The 18,317-nt window shown below is 56.0% G+C and overlaps 2 protein-coding genes across 12 annotated transcripts; both read right to left on the bottom strand.

The window, feature by feature from the left end:
- Positions 1 to 457: 457 nt before the first annotated feature.
- PIP5KL1 (phosphatidylinositol-4-phosphate 5-kinase like 1) lies at positions 458 to 10,329 on the bottom strand. Of its 10 annotated transcripts, none has more exons than XR_012424337.1 (11): positions 10,240 to 10,329; positions 9,211 to 9,408; positions 7,953 to 8,003; positions 7,583 to 7,737; positions 7,166 to 7,290; positions 6,807 to 6,841; positions 6,663 to 6,718; positions 4,908 to 5,020; positions 4,148 to 4,301; positions 954 to 1,696; positions 458 to 661 (listed from the first exon to the last, which is right to left on the bottom strand). XR_012424337.1 is itself a non-coding variant. In XM_005582136.5 (10 exons), exons 1-10 carry the CDS (start codon positions 10,267 to 10,269, stop codon positions 1,429 to 1,431), a joined length of 1,185 nt encoding a protein of 394 aa, XP_005582193.2. In that variant the 5' UTR covers positions 10,270 to 10,329; the 3' UTR covers positions 458 to 1,428. The 10 variants fall into 10 exon arrangements, 7 of the variants coding, with proteins under 7 accessions (XP_005582193.2, XP_073872540.1, XP_065387024.1 ...); XR_012424339.1 differs by having other exon boundaries at positions 4,148 to 4,272; XR_012424338.1 differs by lacking the exon at positions 4,148 to 4,301.
- A 4,257-nt stretch (positions 10,330 to 14,586) lies between these two features.
- DPM2 (dolichyl-phosphate mannosyltransferase subunit 2, regulatory) lies at positions 14,587 to 17,651 on the bottom strand. Of its 2 annotated transcripts, XM_005582140.5 has the most exons (4): positions 17,609 to 17,651; positions 16,905 to 16,994; positions 16,027 to 16,129; positions 14,587 to 15,259 (listed from the first exon to the last, which is right to left on the bottom strand). In XM_005582140.5, the coding sequence occupies exons 1-4, from the start codon at positions 17,609 to 17,611 to the stop codon at positions 15,201 to 15,203; spliced, it is 255 nt and encodes an 84-aa protein (XP_005582197.1). In that variant the 5' UTR covers positions 17,612 to 17,651; the 3' UTR covers positions 14,587 to 15,200. The 2 variants fall into 2 exon arrangements, with proteins under 2 accessions (XP_005582197.1, XP_045228640.1); XM_045372705.3 differs by lacking the exon at positions 16,905 to 16,994.
- Positions 17,652 to 18,317: the final 666 nt, after the last annotated feature.

The following is an 18,317-nucleotide window of genomic DNA, read 5'->3' as shown; positions in this document are numbered from 1 at the left end:
TGACCTCAAGTGACCCACCCACCTTGGCCTCCCAAAGTGCTTGGATTACAGGCATGAGCCACCACGCCTCGCCCCTCAGCCATCTTTCTTTGGTGGGATCTGATGGGTCAGTGGAGTAGCAGTGTGCATTGCAGCTGAATGACTTCCCCGAGGTCCTGCACCGTCCAATCCTGGGGGTCCACTCTTGGCCCACGTGGCCCCCTCCCACTCGGAAATGTTTTCCTTCTCTCACTCCAGGCCCTTGCTGTGCTCTTAACTTGGGACCCTCCTAGGGACATGTCAGACTCTTCTCTGGTCTCAGTGGAGAAGTTAAAGCCTTTCCCCCAATACTATCCATTAAATGATCAGGTAGCGGTCCCTTCCCCCAGACTGTGAGTTCCGCGAGTTCCATGGAGGCAGAATCTGTGCCACTTGCTTCCTCCCCAGGTCCCCATTACCCAGCAGAGGGCCTGTCACATGGCAGGTGCTCAGCAAATATTTAATGAGTTAATGAGGTCTGTTTCCATTCTTTCATTTTACAGATTAGACCAGCGAGGCACAGAGAGGTTTAGCACCTTGCCCCAGTCACACAGCCAGGCCCTGGAGCAGCTCTGAAGGGAAGGCCCGCTTGGGCTTGGGCATGGTCAGATTGAACTGGGGTCAGAGGCCAGGCTGGAGTTTGCTGGAGGAAGGAGAAGGAGTGATCAGGGGCCATGCAGGCTCCCGGTGATGTCTGTGCAGCCAAGACCTTGGTCTGACCATGGACCCTTGCCCCCATTTCACTGATGAGAAAAGTGACTTTCAAAGAAGGGCAGAGCTCACTTCAGATCAATAGTAGACACCGTTCAGAATGCCTCCCAGAGCTCCAGGCAGCCCCCCAGGACCCCACCTTCCCCCACCTGCATCCCTAGAGTATCGGGCCAGGAGCAGGGGGTCGGGAGGCCTGGGTACTCGGGGCCGACCTTGCCACTTACCGGTGCATAAGCCCCTTAAAGTCTCTGGGCCTCAGTTTCCCCATCTGGACGACAAGAGGGCTGCAGCCTTCAGCCTCCCCCCTTGCCCAGATCATGAGGACCAAGCTGCAGGAGCTGGTGGTTAAGAATACAGGCTCCGGAATCCAAAAGTCATGGTTGAGTCCTGGTTCCAGCATTTATTGCTGAATGATCTTGATCGGTCCCTTCACCCCCTGAGCCTCCATTTCATGGTCTGTAAAAAGAGAATAATAGCATTTTTTTAAGGACTAAATGAGCTAAAGTAGGGGAATCCTTGGCATGATGCTGGGCACGGCACCACCGTCAAACCGGGCTGCGCGGTTACGGTATTAGTTAGGGGATGCTGCCCTCTGGCGACCATCAGGAGGAAGCGCAGGCGAGATGCTCGGGCCCAAGGGAACCGGTGTTCCTGGCGTGAGCCCACCATCCAGATCCGGAAAGTGGGGCCGGGCGCCCGTCACTCTGTGTGCTCCTCCACCCACTGGCAGAGGCGACGGGCGTAGCGAGCCGGGCTGACAGTGGAGAAGGTCCGGCCCGGGTAGCGCAGTGTCTTCCACAGGTGCTCCAGCCGCTTGCGGAGCCCGTAGACCGTGGCGAGATCCACGACGCCCAGGAAATAGCGCTGCTCAGGCCCGTCCAGGATGTGTAGGGCGTTGGGGGCGTCGGGCAGCAGCCGGCGGTTTTGGACTCCCGACTCTTCCGGGCTCTGTGCCCCTTGCACAGACCTGGGGGCCGACAGGAGGATGAAGCTGCCACCTCCTCCAGGAAGCCCCAGCCAGTCGGCTCTGCAAGCCTGGCCAGGCTGCCCACCCCTCTACCAGCTCATTCTCACACCCCCTGTGTGCCTAGGTTTGTGAAGTCAGGTAGATGAGAAAAGTCAAAGTGTTGGGCTAGAGCTGCACTGTTCAGTACTTAGAAATTGGCCACAGGTGGCCACTGAGCCTTGAAATGTGGTGCCACATGACTTCAAGTAAGTCTATTTCCTAAATTTCTGTTTGGAGTCATCCAACCCTAGAAGTCTCAGGGTCGCGGAGCAGAAGTTTTGTGAATAAAATCCAGCGACCCCAGTTTGCAGAAGGCGTATGTATGATTTTGCCTCAAAATGTATTCCATACCAGAAGGTACCTTTGGCGGGGCGCCCAGTCCCAGCAGAAGCAGGTTCAATTCCCTAACTTTGTCCTCAGGCATCGCTGAGGGGCTTTAATCCTGTCCTGTCTGGGTCTGGGGGTAAATACACCAATGAGAAAAAAGCCCTGCCCGCGCTAGCCAATCAGAACTCAGTGGTCTGGGCGTCTGAGCAGAATGCTGGTACCCTGTGGGCTACCTGGATGACGGGGAGATGCGCGATGGGGAAGTTCTGAGTAGGGGCTGGGAACTGGGTGGGGGTGGGGCTGGGACAGCCAACATAAAAGTATTTCAATGTCACAACAGTTCCATGCAAACCAGGAATCACTGACTGAATGACAGCGGTGGCCTAAGCACCAGCTAGGGGGAGAAGGCAAGGGAGAAGCTGACCTCGCTTGGATGCGCAGATGTGGGAGGCTCTGTGCCCCGTGGCAGGCTTGCCACCATCCGGTCAGGACATGTCCAGCCTAGCCACAGACTGCTTGAGGAGCCATGACTCCAAATTCTACCCAAGCCTCACCCATCCCAAGTTCTTCCTCCGAGGGGAAGGAACAAGGCACGGGATGAGACGGGTGGCGGCTGGATGAGCGGACCTCCTCCTTCACTCCCCTTGTCCACCCACTGGATCAGTGGAGTGCCTGTCTTAGCCCCTACGTAATTCTGTTCGACCTCAGGAGTGGGTCTGAGGGAACAGAAATGGAAGTAGCTGGTCAAGTACTAACATGAGTCCCCAGAAGTCATTCTGCAACCTCATGTCCCCTTCCCGAGCCTCAGTTCTCACATTTCTCAAATGGGGATGAGTCTACCCTCCCAGTGAGGCTCCCAGTCAGCGTGAAGGAGTGACAGTTACCACTACTGAGATGAGGATGGGAAGACGGTGCCAACGATGATGACCTCAGGGTCCTGGAAGTAGAATGACCAGCTTAAAGGGCAAGGACCCTTTAAAGCAAAAATTAGGCTGGGCGCGGTGGCTCATACCTGTAATCCCAACACTTTGGGAGGCTGAGACAGATGCATCTCTTGAGTTCAGGAGTTCAAGACCAGCCTGGTCAACATGGCAAAACCCCTTCTCCACTAAAAATACAAAAATTGGCCGGGTGCTGTGGTTCACACCTGTAATCCCGGCACTCTGGGAGGCAGAGGCAGGTGGATCACCTGAGGTCAGGAGTTCAAGACCAGCATGGACAACTTGGTGAAACTCCATCTCTAATAAAAATACAAAAATTAGCCAGGCATGCTGATGTGTGCCTGTAATCCCAGCTACTCAGGAGGCTGAGGGAGGGAGAACTGCTTGAACCCGGGAGGCAGAGGTTGCAGTGAGTCAAGATCACGCCACTGCACTCCAGCCTGGACAACAGAGTAAGACTCCATCTCAAAAAAAAAAAAAAAATTAGCCAGGCATGGTGGTGGGTGTCTGTAATCCCAGACTCAGGAGGCTGAGGCAGGAGAATCACTTGAATCCAGGAGGCAGAGGTTGTACAGTGAGCCAAGAGGGCACCACTGCACTCCAGCCTGGGTGACAGATCAAAACTCCGTCTCAAAAAAAAAAAAGCAAAAATTTAAAAAATTAAAAATAGGTCTTTTAAAAAAATTTTTTTTTAAATTTAAAAATAGGTCTTTTTCTCTGCTCTGAAACCTTCGAGGGTTCCACAGCCCCATTGGAAAATGGGCAGATTCTTCAAATAATCACCAAAGCTCTTCTCCAAGTGGACTTCATCTGTTCTGTCCCCTGCTGCAGTCCACCTGTGCCCCTCCTGCCCTACCAGCTAGGCTTCTCCAGCCCTCCCCTCTACACACACTCGCACGCACGCACACATGCACGCATGCGCACACACGCACACACACCCATGCATGCACGCACACATACATATGCACACACGCACGCACACACACACATGCACATACACACACACACAAACTCTGCACTTTCCAGCCTTCGTGTCTTTGGCTGCATTGCTCCCGGCAGAGGGAAGGCACCCCCACGCCCCCATGTCTGTCTTTCCTTTACTCTCACCACCTCAATCTCGCTGTTGCCCCTGTGGGGGGCTCACCTGGCTGTACGGAAGATGAGGCTGCTGCCCAGGCCCCTCTCATCCTCGTGGAGACATTGGAAGGCCATCAGGAGGCTGTAATCCAGCACGTTGAGCTCCCGGAGGAAGGTGGTGTCCAGTTCCATCTGGCGGAGGAACCAGTTCCGCTGGGGCCCTGCCGGAGCATCAGTGCCCCAACCTGAGCGCTCATCATGTGCCAGCCACGGTGCTCCACACACTCTGCCCCGTGACAGCACGTGGCATTACTGTCCCCATCTCACAAATAAAGAAACTCATCTGTAATTTGCCTTGGTCACCTAGCTAGGAAGTCATGGAGCCTGAATTGGAACTCTGCTCTGCCTGATTCCAGAATCTGGGCTCTTTTATTTTTATTTTTTGAGACGGAGTCTTGCTCTGTTGCACAGGCTGGAGTGCAGTGGCGCCATCTCGGCTCACTGCAACCTCTGCCTCCTGGATTCAAGCGATTCTCCTGCCTCAGCCTCCTGAATAGCTGGGATTACAGGCATGTGCCACCACGCCCCGCTAATTTTTGTGTTTTTAGTAGAGACGGGGTTTCAGCATCTTAGCCAGGCTGGTCTTGAACTACTGACCTCGTGATCCACCTATCTTGGCCTCCCAAAGTGCTGGGATTACAGGCATGAGCCACCATGCCCAGCAGAAACTGGGATCTTAATGACTCAGGCAGAGGGCAGCAGGGACACCCTTCTAAACTTCACCCTGAATGAAGGAGGGGCAGGCAGTGACCACCCCCGTGACTCACCCAGCTTGATGGTCTTGCCCTGAAAGTTGAGGTCCTTCAGCACCAGAACAATGGGGCTGCCCTCAGGGGCAGGATCCACCCAGCGGCTCACCTCGCAGCCTTTGATGTCATACCTGAGTGAGGCGACAGAATTCAGCTTTACATAGATTTGAGACACACAGAGAATCTCACAAGAGCTTCCAGTGACTACTTGTGTGCACTGAACTATTACATAGATCATCCCCAATCCTCAGCACAACCCTGGCCTGCCTGCCTCTTTCTTTCTTTTTCTTTCTTTCTTTCTCTCTCTCTTTCTTTCTTTCTCTTTCTTTTGTTTCTTTCTTCCTTCCTCTTTCTTTTTCTTTCTCTTCCTTCCTCTCTTTCTTTTTCTTTCTTTTTTCTTTCTCTTTCTCTCTTTCTATATTCCTTCCTTTATTTCTTTTTTCTTTCTCTTTCTCTCTCTCTTTCTTTCTCTTCCTTCCTTCCTCTCTTTCTTCTTTCTCTCTTTCTTTCTCTTCCTTCCTTCCTCTTTCCTTTTTCTTTCTTTCTCTTTCTTTCTTTCTCTCTCTTTCTCTTTCTTTCTCTCTTTCTTTCTCTTTATCTTCCTTCCTTCTTCTTTCTTTTCTCTCTCTCTCTTTCTCTTTCTCTCTCTCTCTTTCTCTTCCTTCCTTCCTCTTTCTTTTTCTTTCTTTCTTTTTCTCTTTCTCTCTTTCTCTTTCTCTCTCTCTTTCTCTTCCTTCCTCTTTCTTTCTTCTTTCTTTCTCTTTCTCTTTCTCTCTCTTTCTCTTTCTTTCTCTCTCTCTTTCTTTCTTTCTCTCTCTTTCTTTTTTTCCCTTCTTTCCCTTCCTTCCTTCCTTTTTTTTCCTTGAGATGGAATCTCACTTGCTTCTTTCTTTTTTTAGAGAAGGTCTTACTCTGTCACTCAGGCTGGAGTGCAGTGAAACAAACACGGCTCACTAAAGCCTCGACCACCTGGGCTCAAGCAATCCTCCCACCTTAACCTCCCAAGTGTCTGGGACTACAGGCACATGCCACCACACCCAGCTAATTTTTTATTTTTTGTAGAGGCAGGGTCTCACTGTATTGCCCAGGGTGGTCTCCAACTCCTGGGTTCAAGTAATCCTCCTGCCTTGACCTCCCAAAGTGCTGTGATTACAAGCGAGACCCACCATGCCGGGCCCTATAGCTGAACCCTGGTCTATTATTGTTTCTGAGTTAAAGATAAGAGCAGAGCAGGCATTCACACTCAGGCCACTGGAGGCCCAGCCTAGGCTTGAGCCCTGCCTGTGCCTGCCTCTGGACACCTTGTTACCCCTGAAGGTGTCCCAGACACAGGGATCCAACCCCAGGCGGAGGCACCAGGAGGGCCTGGGGGCAGCCAATGGGGGGGGGCAGGGAACCTGTGGGCAGAGCCAGCACTGGAGGGCACAGGGGGCTACGGTGCAGTCAGAGGCTGGGTCTGAGTCGCTGCTCCCCACATGTTAGCTGTGTGGCCTTCTCCTTCCTCGGTTTCTCATCTAGGAAGGAGGATAAGAGCTGCCCCTCAGACTCCTTCTGGGAATTAAAAAGCATGAGAAGGGCCCAACACGGCGCCTAACGCACACTGAGTGCTCCAGATATGCTGGGCGTGAGCGTTACTGTCTCTGACCCACCAGATCTTGGGAACGCCCCTTCTCCTTCCTGGGCCTCAGTTTCACCTTCTGGCTAGTGAGTGTGGGTGCTTCAGGTGGTGAGTTTCGGCTGGGGTGGGGCACCAAACCTGCTTGGGCCACTCACCTCTCGGAGATGCGGCCGGCGGGGTAGAAGACGCTCTGCATGACGATGAAGTACGTCTGGGGGCCGGGACAAGGAGTGAGGGAGGCCGGCTGTCGCCCTCCAGCCGCCCGCTCCACCCAGCCACCTCTCCTTGGCTTCACCCACCTTCTTTCCCCGGTCCACCCGCAGACTGTGCACTCCTGGAAGGGGAGAGGGCGCCGAATGAGGATCCCCAAACTCCACGACCCGGGGTGCATCCGGCACCGGCACCAGTCCCAGGGCCAGGCCACGCCTCCTTCTCAAGATCCGCGGCACCCGGACCCTTCCTTGTCTGGGGTCCGGATCTCGACCCGATCCCACCCCTAAACCCAACTCCAGTGGTGCCCCGCCCCCATGCATGTCCCCAACCCCATGCCCTACAACCCCAAATCCGCCCATTTGGGCCCCGCCCACATACCCCGCCCTCCCCAGGTATATTGCCACCTAGGACCGGCCCCCACCGAGCCCCGCCCGCAGCCGCGTACCCAGCAACCGCGCCAGCAGCGAGTGCGGGTGCCGCTGCAGGTGCTGCACGTAGCGGGGCAGGTGGGCGAGCAGAGCCTGCACCTCTCGGCGCCCCTGGGTCTTCAGGAAGAAGCGCTGGTCGTGGCTGGGGGGCAAGAGAAAGAGGTCACTGCCCAGGCCTGACTGCAGCGGCTCTCACCCGGCCCCCTTCCCCGACCTGTGCATGTGGATCTCGCTACCAGGTCTCGGCACCGCCCCTCTAGCCTTCGGCCCTCGCACTCTTCTCCTCTCCCATCTGTCCACCGTCCGGCGCTGACCCTCCCAGATCAGGGCCGCTCTGTTTCTCTCTTCAGGGGGCCTTCCCCGCCACTGGGAATTCTGCCCTCCCAGCCAGGGGTACCACTCCCACCCCTGCCCCACCCCTGCCGCAAGCTCACGACAGGAAGAAGCTGGCCTTGCTCTTGGAGGTGCTGAGGAACTGCAGGTAGGGGCCGCCGGGGCCCAGGGCAGCCTGATAGTCGTCCTCCGCCAGGCCCAGGGAGCGGCGCAGCCAGGCAAAGGCGGGGCCGGCCAGCGTGCCCAGCTCGAAGCCCTGCAGGGGAGGAAGAGCCTCCTCTGGAGTGTCTGCGTGGGCCCGGGTGTGTGCAGTTGGTCCTGGGACAGGAGGGTCAGGGTGACTACACCCTTTCTGCAAGGCCCAAGGCTCAGGGACAAGCCTTCAGTCCCACTGCACAGATGGGAAAACTGCAGAGGAGAGAGCAAGACCAGCACACATCCCTCCCCAGATGGGAGTCTGGGGCCTCCTACCTCATGAACCTGGGTTAGGACCTCCGAGAAATCGTCCTGGGAGGGTGGCCCCTGCAGGGAGAGGTAGAGGAGCTCAGGGCAACCCCTCAGTCCCCTGCTGCCTGCCCCAGGATCTCCAGATGTCCTGCACCTGGCCCGCCCCCCATCTCCTCCAATTTGATTCCTTCAGCAAACTGGGACTGGAGTTGTTTCTAGGAGTGCCTGAGTTGGGCAGATGCATTGCTCACCCTCCCAGGGCTGCCAGGGGGACAAGAGTGACCCACGGCAAGGCCTGAGTGTATTTCATCCATTCTGGGTCCCCAGCACCAGGCCATGAGTTTAAGCCAGGCACGTTCCCAGACTCACAGGCTGGCCAAGTGAAGCCAGATTCCGTCCAGTACAAGGGGATGGCTCTGAAGCCAAGGGACCTGCCTGATGCAACCTGGGAGGGGAAAAATCAGAGAAGGCTTCCTGGGGGTGGGGACTTCTAAGCTGAAATCTAAAGGGTCGTGGAGAGAAGGAGCAGGGTGCTCGCAGCAGTAGAAGGAGCACTGGTGGCTGCCAGCAAGGGAAGGAGGGCCCAAGTGGCTGAAGCTAGTCAGGGAGGGATGGAGTGTGAACAAGGCTGGATGCAGCTGGATCCGGAGGTCATGCTGAGTACTGGGGAGCCTTGGAAGCTTTTCAGCAGGTGATGAGGTCAGTTTTCGAGTTAGAGAACTCCTTCGTGTCTCTGCACTCTCCCTGGATCTCCAGGTCCCTGTGCCCGGATGTGGCCTATGGAATGTGGTCCCACTGCGCACACATGCATACACACGAACGCCACACACATGCTCACCCAGGCCCGCCCAGCTGCTGAGCTTGCAGTTGGGCCACCTTTCTGCTGAGCCAGCCCTGCCTCAGCCTGAGCTCCAGAGAGGACGGGCCAGGCCAGTAGGGTGGGGGTGGGTCCCTTTTCAACCATACACCCTGGCAGGGCTGGGAGGGCCTCAGAAACCAAGGAGTATAATCTCCCCCTATTATACAGATGGGGACACTGAGGCCCAGAGAGAGGCAGAGACCCACCCAGAGTCACACAGCAACGACCTGAGTCAGGGGGTTCCTCACACGCCCAACACACCCCAGACGTTCCAGCTCCCACATCACAATGTTCCTTCCTCTCTGCCTTCCTCCCCTTGATGTCCCTCTCTGATCCCCACACCTGCAGTTTTAGCCAGACAGGGCAACAGCCACGTCTTGCTATTGCTGGTGTGGACATTTGTGGGACAGATGGGCCACTCACCGTGGGTGGGTGGTCCATGGAGACCTGGGTGGCAGCCCACAGCCCTGCCTGCATCATGCACGTCATCCCATGCAGTTCATGCCCCGGGCTGATCTCAAACAGGCCCAGGCGAGACTGCTTATCTCGGAGGCGCCAGAGAAGCCCCCGGCGGCTGGAGGTGACTGCTCTGCATCCAGCCTCAGGGGAGGGGGCCAGGACCTGGTGGGAGGACACAAACAGCCTGTGGCAGCGTCACAGAGGAAAAAGATCAGGATTCAAATCCCACTTCCACTACTTGTGAGACTTCCCCTCATCTCTCTCTGCCTCAGTTTCTTCAGCTGTAAAATAGATGATGCTGGTACCCAAGAGGGGCCACACAGTGCCTGGCACGCAGTCAGCACCTGAGTAGAGCAATGGTTATGATTATCAGTAGATAGGGTGTAAGCTCTGCAGTCAAACCTGGCCTGAGACGGACCGTCTCTCACCAACCTTGTGACCTTAGGTAAGTCGCCTAACCTTTCTGTGCCTCATTTTTTCATCTGCAACGTGAAAACTCGAACAGCTTGTTCGTGGCAGGTATGAACGCTTGTTACTGTTGAGTTTGAGCTCCTTGCACGGGAGCCCTTGATAACAGGAGCTGTGATGCCGGTGATTCAGTCACAACTATTCCATTCGCCTATGCTGAGCGCCTCCAGGCCAGCACGGAGGGGCCAGCGCGATGCTGGTCATAGCCGCTGGCCCACCAGTAGTGGGCATCCACTGTGTGCCCCGCACTGGATGAGAGCTTGACCTCCTAACAGCCTCCTGAAGGAGGAGCTTTAGCATCCTCTCCATTTTCCCGATGAGGAAACTGAGGAAGTGCTGAGAGATCTCCGCCAGGCCGCCCCTCGGCATACCTGGTGCCCCGTGTGGGGCGTGTCCTGCTCTTCGCCGGCTGCAGGGCCCCTCCCTGGCTTGGATGGGGGCGTGTCCGCGCCGCTCGCCGAGGGGAGGCCCGACCCCTGCCCACCAACCATTCCCTCTCCTGTCCTCTCTCGGGTCCGCACCTACCTCGCGGGGCCCGGGGCTCGGCGCAGCCATCGCCCCCGCAGCAGCTTCCCGGGCTTTGGCCGCGTTCCCCGCCTCCCAGCTGCAGGAGTCAGGCCCCGCCCCTGCCTTGCGGCCGACCAATCGGGTGGCGCCGACCACGGCTGCATCCAATCTGCTCGGGAGGCGCTGGCGATGGCCTGCGGGTCCCGCCCCCGCGGCTGCAGCATCCTTCAGACCTCGGTCCGGCTGGGGCGGGGCCGCCGGACGTTGGCTGGGGTCCCGCGAAGGGAGCACCCCCATTTTCCGCCCTGGGCTGGGGGACTCGGGTCGCTAGGGCCGCCTGGGTAGACGAGTAACCTAAATCCTGTGCCACCCACCCATTCTGGCGTGAAATTCCCTTTGCCTGTCTTTTGGGTGAAAACACTGAGTGATCTAGAGAAAGAAGTCACTACCTCTAGGTCACACAGGAAAGTCGGGACATCCATTCACTGAACACATAGATATTGAACACCCACTGTGGGCCAGCAGTGCTAGGCCCTGGGGATTTAGTGGTGAGCGAGAGGGAGGGGCTCAGCTGCCTGCGTGATCTTTAAAAGCATAATTCAGATGATGTCACTCTGGTGATTAAAGCCTCCAGTGGCTCCCATGGCAATGGAACAAAACCCAAACCCCTCACCCTGACCCCAGGCCCATCTCAAACCACTCACCCTACACTTACCACCCAGCCGCCCAGACCTTCCTGTTCCTTACCCGCCAAACTCTCCCATTGAGGCCTCTGCATTTGCTATTCCCTCTACTTGAAACTCTTGACCCCAGACTGCCACTCGCTTTGCCAGACTCCAGCAGACTCCAGCAGGAGACTCCCCACTCCTGATCACATCACCTCTATTTTCTTCACCACCCTAACACTGTCAGAGACTGACTTGTTTATTGTTTATCACGTCTCCCCCTGGAGTGGGAATGCCATGAAAGCGGGGCCATGTCACTCCTGCTTCCTGGCTGAGTGCCTGGCACAAGCCTGTGCTGGATGAGTGTCTATGGGACCAAGGTTAGTAAGGTGTGCAAAGAGCCTTGGCGAGTCCAGGAAGTGAAAGGCTAGAGTGGCTGGAGTGAAGAAGGGAGAGCAGGCTGGGAGGCAGCGCCTTGTGGGGACCCAGAGAGGTACTGTGGGTATGGGCATGAGTGTGAGGCGCCAAAGTGCGAGAGTTTTGTTTTTTTTTTGAGACGGAGTCTCGCTCTGTTGCCCAGGCTGGAGTGCAGTGGCCAGATCTCAGCTCACTGCAAGCTCCGCCTCCCGGGTTCACGCCATTCTCCTGCCTCAGCCTCCCGAGTAGCTGGGACTACAGGCGCCTGCCACCTCGCCTGGCTAGTTTTTTGTATTTTTTAGTAGAGACGGGATTTCACCGTGTTAGCCAGGATGGTCTCAATCTCCTGATCTTGTGATCCACCCGTCTCAGCCTCCCAAAGTGCTGGGATTACAGGCTTGAGCCACCACGCCCGGCCGGGTTTTGTTTGTTTTGAGACAGAATCTCGCTCTGTTGCCCACGCTGGAGTGCAATGGCGCGATCTTGGCTTACTGCAACCTCTGCCTCCGGGTTCAAGCGATTCTCATGCCTCAGCCTCCCAAGTAGCTGGGATTACAGGCATGCGTCACCATGCCCAGCTAATTTTTTTTTTCTTTTTTTCTGAGACAGTCTTGCTCTGTCACCCAGGCTGGAATGCAGTGGTGCGGTCTTGGCTAACTGCAACCTCTGCCTCCCAGGTTCAAGCGATTCTTCTGCCTCAGCCTCCCAAGGAGCTGGGACTACAGCCATGTGCTACCATGCTGGGCTAATTTTTTTTTTTTTAGACGGAGTCTCTCTCTGTTGCCAGGCTGGAGTGCAGTGGTGCGATCCCGGCTCACTTCAACCTCCGACTTCCTGGTTCAAGTAATTCTCCTGCCTCAGCCTCCCGAGTAGCTAGGATTACAGGCATGCGCCACCACGTCCAGCTAATTTTTGTATTTTTAGTAGAACCGGGGTTTCACCATGTTGGCCAGGATGGTATTGATCTCCTGACCTTGTGATCCACCCGCCTCAGCCTCCCAAAGTGCTGGGATTACAGGCGTGAGACACCACACCCAGCCATTTTTGTATTTTTAGTAGAAACGGGGTTTCATCATGTTGGCCAGGCTGGTCTCGAACTCCTGACCTCAAGTGATCCACCCACCTTGGCCTCCCAAAGTGCTGGGATTACAGGCATGAGCCACGGTGCCTGGTCAAGGTGCACATTTTTGAAGGGCACTGGTTGTTATGCATAGTTGGACTGGTGGGGCCACAGTGGGCAGAAGTGGTGAGGAAGCCATCTGTGACTTAGGGCAGAGGATGGTGGCTTTGCATCAGGAAGGTGGCTGGAGGCCGGGAGAAAAGGGGAGGATTGATAAAGCTTGGGGTCCTGTGGATGGGGGGATGAGGAAGAAAGCCAGGTTAAGGACATGGGACACCAGTCACTAGAAGGGGCAAGGCATGAGGAGGAGAGCCAGATCTGGGAGAAGTATGAGAATTCAGCTCATGAGAGAATGCATTTGAGGTTCCCACCATGGCATCCGATGAGGATGTCAGGTGGGCAGCTGGGCCATGTGCAACGCATCGGGCCAGAGGTGAGCCTGGCAAGAGTGAGAAGGCTTGTGACACATCCCTGAGGAGCCCAGCATCACGTGGCAGAAGACAGCATGAGTGAGACATCAAATAGCAGAATGGTCATCACAGTCCGGCATGGTGGCTCATGCCTGTAACCCCAGCACTTTGGGAGGCTGAGGCAGGCGGATCACCTGAGGTCAGGAGTTTGAAACCAGCCTAGTCAATAAGGCAAAACTCCATCTCTACTAAAAATACAAAAAAATTTGCTGGGCGTGGTGGCGGGCGCCTGTAATCCCAGCTACTAGGGAGACTGAGGCAGGAGGATCACTTGAACCCAGGAGGCAGAGGTTGCAGTGAGCCAAGATCGTACCACTGCACTCCAGCCCCGGCAGCAGAGACAGACTCTGTCTCAAACAAACAAACAAACAAACAAAAAGAATGGTCATCACAGACATCAAGAAAATGGCTGACAGCGGATCAGGGGATGTCACAGGCCAAATGCAGCTGAGAGTCAAGCAGACATCCTTTGGATTTAAAGAGTGGACATCAACTGGGCATGGTGGCTTATGCCTGTAATCCCAGCACTTTGGGGGGCCAAGGCAGGCGGATAGCCTGAGGTCAAGAGTTCAAGACCAGCCTGACCAACATGGAGAAACCCAGTCTGTACAAAAAATACAAAATTAGCCGGTGTGGTGGCGCATGCCTGTAATCCCAGCTACTTGGGAAGCTGAGACAGGATAATCACTTGAACTCGGGAGGTAGAGGTTGCAGTGAGCTGAGATCATGCCATTGCACTCCAGCCTGGGCAACAAGAGCGAAACTTCGTCACAAAAAAAAATTACAAAAAAAAAAAAATAGAGTGGACACTGCTGGTGGCCTCAGTGGCTGGAGCCTGCCTGGAGATGGGGACAGATGCTGAGTGTGGCAGGAGGTGAGGAAATGCAGGAGGCAGATGTGGACCCCCTTTGGGGAAGCTTGGTGGTGAAATGGACAGAGGGAGACACTTAGTGGGAACTACTGGGTTGACAGAGGGCCTGTAAGTGGGATCCCCGAGCACACTTAGGAAACAGTGGGAGAATCCTGTGGAGATTTTTCTCACAACAGGGTGGGGCCATCTGTGACCTCAGGCTCCCACTATAGTAGTTGGAGGTTGGTGGATTAGGATCCAGAGCCCAAGGAGGCTGCTCTGCCTGGACTGGAGGACAGAGTATGGAGCAGGTAGGGACAGGGCGGGTGTCTGCAGTTGGCCTCTTTTTTCTCTGTGATGAGGAAGATACCTCTGCCAACTGGAAGAAGAGTGAGGGTCCCGGGTTTGAGGAATGGGGGTTTATACCAGGTGCGGTGGCAAATGGGAGAGCCAGCTGCCCAGGTGCGGTGGGACTGCTGGAGGGCTGGGGGCTGGGCCAGTCCAGCCAACCTGAACACACAGCAGCCTTCGCTGCTCAGGGCCACGTTAAGTTGGGCTGTGGGGCTTTTAGGGGAGTGGCACAAGGGTCCCTAAAGTAATAAATCCAACCTGCCCAAGCTGGCACAGAGGAGGCATGGCACAGGGGTGCCAGGGCCTTCAATGACTCCCAGCTGTGAGCTCCATTGGGTAGGAAGCACATCTCTCCCAGTCCCTGCTTTATCCCCAGCGCACGGGGTCAGGGCAGAAGGCCCCTGAGTCAACCCCACTGTACAGGATCTCCTGACCCAAGACCACTCCCAGCCCGCTCCAGCCCCGACCCTGGGTAAACACAGCACAGAGACAAACACATGATCAGTGTTTATTGGTCAGCTCTCCCAAACAGGCCAGCCCTGGGGACCTCCATGAGGAGCGATCGGTCAGCAGCTAATATGCCTTGAGGCCCAGGGCTGGTCCTGGGGTCTGTCAGTCCTTCCCCGGGCGTTCCAGGTCCAGAAGGCTTTGCGGGGTCTTGGGCTGTGTCAGGCTAAGGAAAGCTGCCTTGCTGGAGGAGCAGGACTTGTGGAGGGAGGTCAGAGAGGTCACACATGCGGCCCTAGAACCCGCTAAGTCCAATGTCAGCATGTGACAGGAGGGGAAGTGAGGCAACATGGCAAAACCCGGGGGAAAAGGTGGCAGGGAGTCTGAGAGTGAGGTTGGGAGACCAGCATCTTTTAGGCCCTGAGCAAGAAGGGGGTGACTGGAGTCTTCCAGGTATTCCTCCCTCCTAGCTTCTGGAAGTGAGAGTCAGGGAGGGGGCTCCGGTCAGGCAGGGGTAAGCTCCATGTCATGGGGACTCTGCAGGACAGGCAGGCTGGAGGCGCCACTGTGCCTGGACAGGTTCTGCAGGCTCCCCTACTTGGTCCCTGTGCTGGAGGGGAAGCAGAGAAGGGGCTGGCAGCCTCATCCCCGCGGGACCTTCACTGAGCCTTCTTGGTCACCCTCTCGCTCTTCAGCATCACGTAGGTGATGAACAGTCCTGGAATACATAGACCAGAAAGGCCACATAAGATCTAAGCTCAGGGCTGCTGGGAGGCCAGGGCACGACACAGCAGAGCCACCCACACGCAGGGCTGTGAACCTACCCAACCACTCTCCAGGGAACCTGCTTATCTCCCTAGTCATTCGTCAAGCCATAGGTCCACTCACATTCATTCAACAAACACCAGCTGAGTGCCTGCCTCAGGCAAAGATGCTGCATTTAGTGTTTCAGATTCCAAGGGGAACAAGATCCACCCATCTATAGATCACCCAGTCAACCACTTGTCCACCTATATACCTACCCACCTCCTATACCTCACCCACCCACCCATCCATCCACCCATCATCCAGGCACCCGGCTATTGACTGACTCATCCAAATGACTTTCTGAGCACAACCTCAGTGCCACAGCCCATTCTAGATGCACAGTAATGATGGAGACACAGTCCCCGCCCCTAGGAAGCCATGAGAGAGAGAGGTGCAGGAATTAGAAGCCAGGGTGACAAGAGGGTGACTGAGGTGTGAGCAGAGCAATGATGGGGTTGGGGGCAGGAAAGAGGGGGACAGGTCATTGGAGTCCAAAAAGCCTGGGGCACCAGGAAACCCAGAGGTTACTGACTGGCAACCTCGAAGGATGAACAGGAAAACCCCAGGGGTGAGTTCGGGGCAAGGAGCTTCCAGCAGTGCCAAAGTGTGGAAGCATGTTCAGAGGTGGGGTCCCCCCGAAACCCTGCCCGGGGTCAAGGGGAGGAAGTGATGACTTACCCACAAACAGGAGCAGTAGGAGGCCTGCAGCCAGTGGGATGGCGACAGCATAGGCTCGGGGCAGGAAATACTTGTGGATGACATGCTCACTGTCGATGAATGGCTGGCATCGAGGGCAGAGCTCTGGTGAGCCTTGCTCGCCTTGCCCAGCCCCCAAGCCCAAACACACCACCTCTAGCATCTAAGGGGCTGGCCCATTCAGAGCACTGGGCCTGCATTTGCTTTTCTTTAAGATTATGGCATTTGGGTGTCATGGTTTGTTTCCTTCCTTAATTTCTTATTGGTATTTACCGGGCACTTGCTTTGGTGCCTGCCATAGGTTGGTGGTGGGGACAAGAGAACAGGGGACAAGAGACCAGCCCTAAGGCACTCACAGGCTAGCAAATAGTACATGAGGAATCCTCGACTGACTCCCAACCTGGGCCTCCAGGGATTCTTCACTAATATTTTTTCCCTAAAGGATAGCAAGTTCTGCACTTCCAAACACACTGCACTTCTTAAGCAATGACCAACACGTTTTCCCACAAGAAAAAAATATCCTAAAGGCCTTCACAGATATCACTGGCGCTCGCCATGCCTGAGTCAGCAGGCTAACCCAGAAGGAACATAACTCCCCCAAAAGTCAAAGCAAGCTGGAAACAGAGTTTTAAGTGTAGCGGCTAAGGATGCAATCTTGGGCCAGATCCTTCTCCCCGAGCCTCAGCTATCTCATCTAAAAAATGCGGCACCACTGGCATCTTCCTCATAGCGTTGTTTTGAAGATTTCAAGAGATAAGGCAGGCAATGAAGCCAGCGCCGTGCCTAGAACCTACATAGAAGTTGCTTTGGCGGTGCCAGGGCTACGGGAAGGTGAGCAGCGGACGGGGAGAATGACATACCAAGAGAATCACCCAGGCGGTGTAGTAGGTGAAGATGATCAGGCTAACGGCGACGAGGCCGAGTCCCACCACCTGGTCTGTCCCCGTGGCCTGGAGAAAAGGGAGGTCTCAGCTGACGAAGTGACTCTCTATTTTGGCGTACTAATGGAGGCGGGGCGTCGCGGCCCAATCACGGTCTAAGCTTCCCATTCAACAGATGCTAGAGGAGGCCGGGCGCGGTGGCTCAAGCCTGTAATCCCAGCACTTTGGGAGGCCGAGACGGGCGGATCACGACGTCAGGAGATCGAGACCATCCCGGCTAACAGGGTGAAACCCCGTCTCTACTAAAAAATACAAAAAGCTAGCCGGGCGAGGTGGCGGGCGCCTGTAGTCCCAGCTACTCGGGAGGCTGAGGCAGGAGAATGGCGGGAACCCGGGAGGCGGAGCTTGCAGTGAGCTGAGATCCCGCCACTGCACTCCAGCCTGGGCGACAGAGCGAGACTCCGTCTCAAAAAAAAAAAAAAAAAAAAAAAAAAAAAGATGCTAGAGGGCTGACTAGGGATCAGTTTCTAGGCTGGGAGAGAATGCCAGGCCTCCGCGTTATCGTCCGTACAATAGGGGGGGCGGGAGAGCAATCCCCGTTCCAGTGCCCATGCCCCAGCTTCTGAGTACCCGAGACCCCACCCCCAGACGCCCCTATCTCCGGCACTCTGTCCCAATCTCACCATTTCCCCGCGCGTTCAGTCACCGGAGCCGCAAGCCACATCCGGTTCCGGATTCACGCTTTTCCGGCTTTGGGCTGCGGAGCGCGCCGGGAGTCGTAGTCCCCAGGCCGGCTCAGGCCCACGTCGTCGGAGACTAGCAGGAACCGCCTCCTCCCCTTTGCATATCGAGGAAGTGTAGTTCTCAAGAGCATTGTGGGGCCGGTTGCTGCCCGAATCTCCCTAGGGAATGGGACCGAGTTGGGGACCCAGACTCCCTGGCCTTCATGGCCACAGTCCTGTCGCCGCCCCACCAAAAGCCAATCTCTAAGTATCCCAAAGTCCTGGGGTCAGAGTGAGATGGGAGTGCGGGATCGGAAGTTCCATTTTTCAGATGGGAAAAGCGAGGCTCAGAGAAAGGTAGATCCCAATCCGAGTCAGTGGTGAAGCCGACACGGGAACTGGGGGGCCGTAACTAGTCTGTAGGTGGGAGAGGCGCAGAGAATGTTCACTTTTCAGCCTAGGATGGGCGGGGGAGGGTCTGTCCCCAGCCCGCATGAATGGGGAGGATTTGGATTGGTGGAGAGGGGGCGCCCTCCTCACCATCGCCTGGCCTCCTGGGCCACCCTCTGGATGTCCCCTCCTTTCCTTCACCGGCTGCCTCTCGCAGCAGCCCAGACATGTTTCGGACCAGAACCCACGCACAGGCCCCTCCCCGATCTTGGAGGATCCT

The sequence above is a fragment of the Macaca fascicularis genome, chromosome 15, assembly GCF_037993035.2.
Source record: "Macaca fascicularis isolate 582-1 chromosome 15, T2T-MFA8v1.1".
NCBI lineage: Eukaryota > Metazoa > Chordata > Mammalia > Primates > Cercopithecidae > Macaca > Macaca fascicularis.
This window is presented reverse-complemented; position numbering and strand designations above follow the sequence as displayed.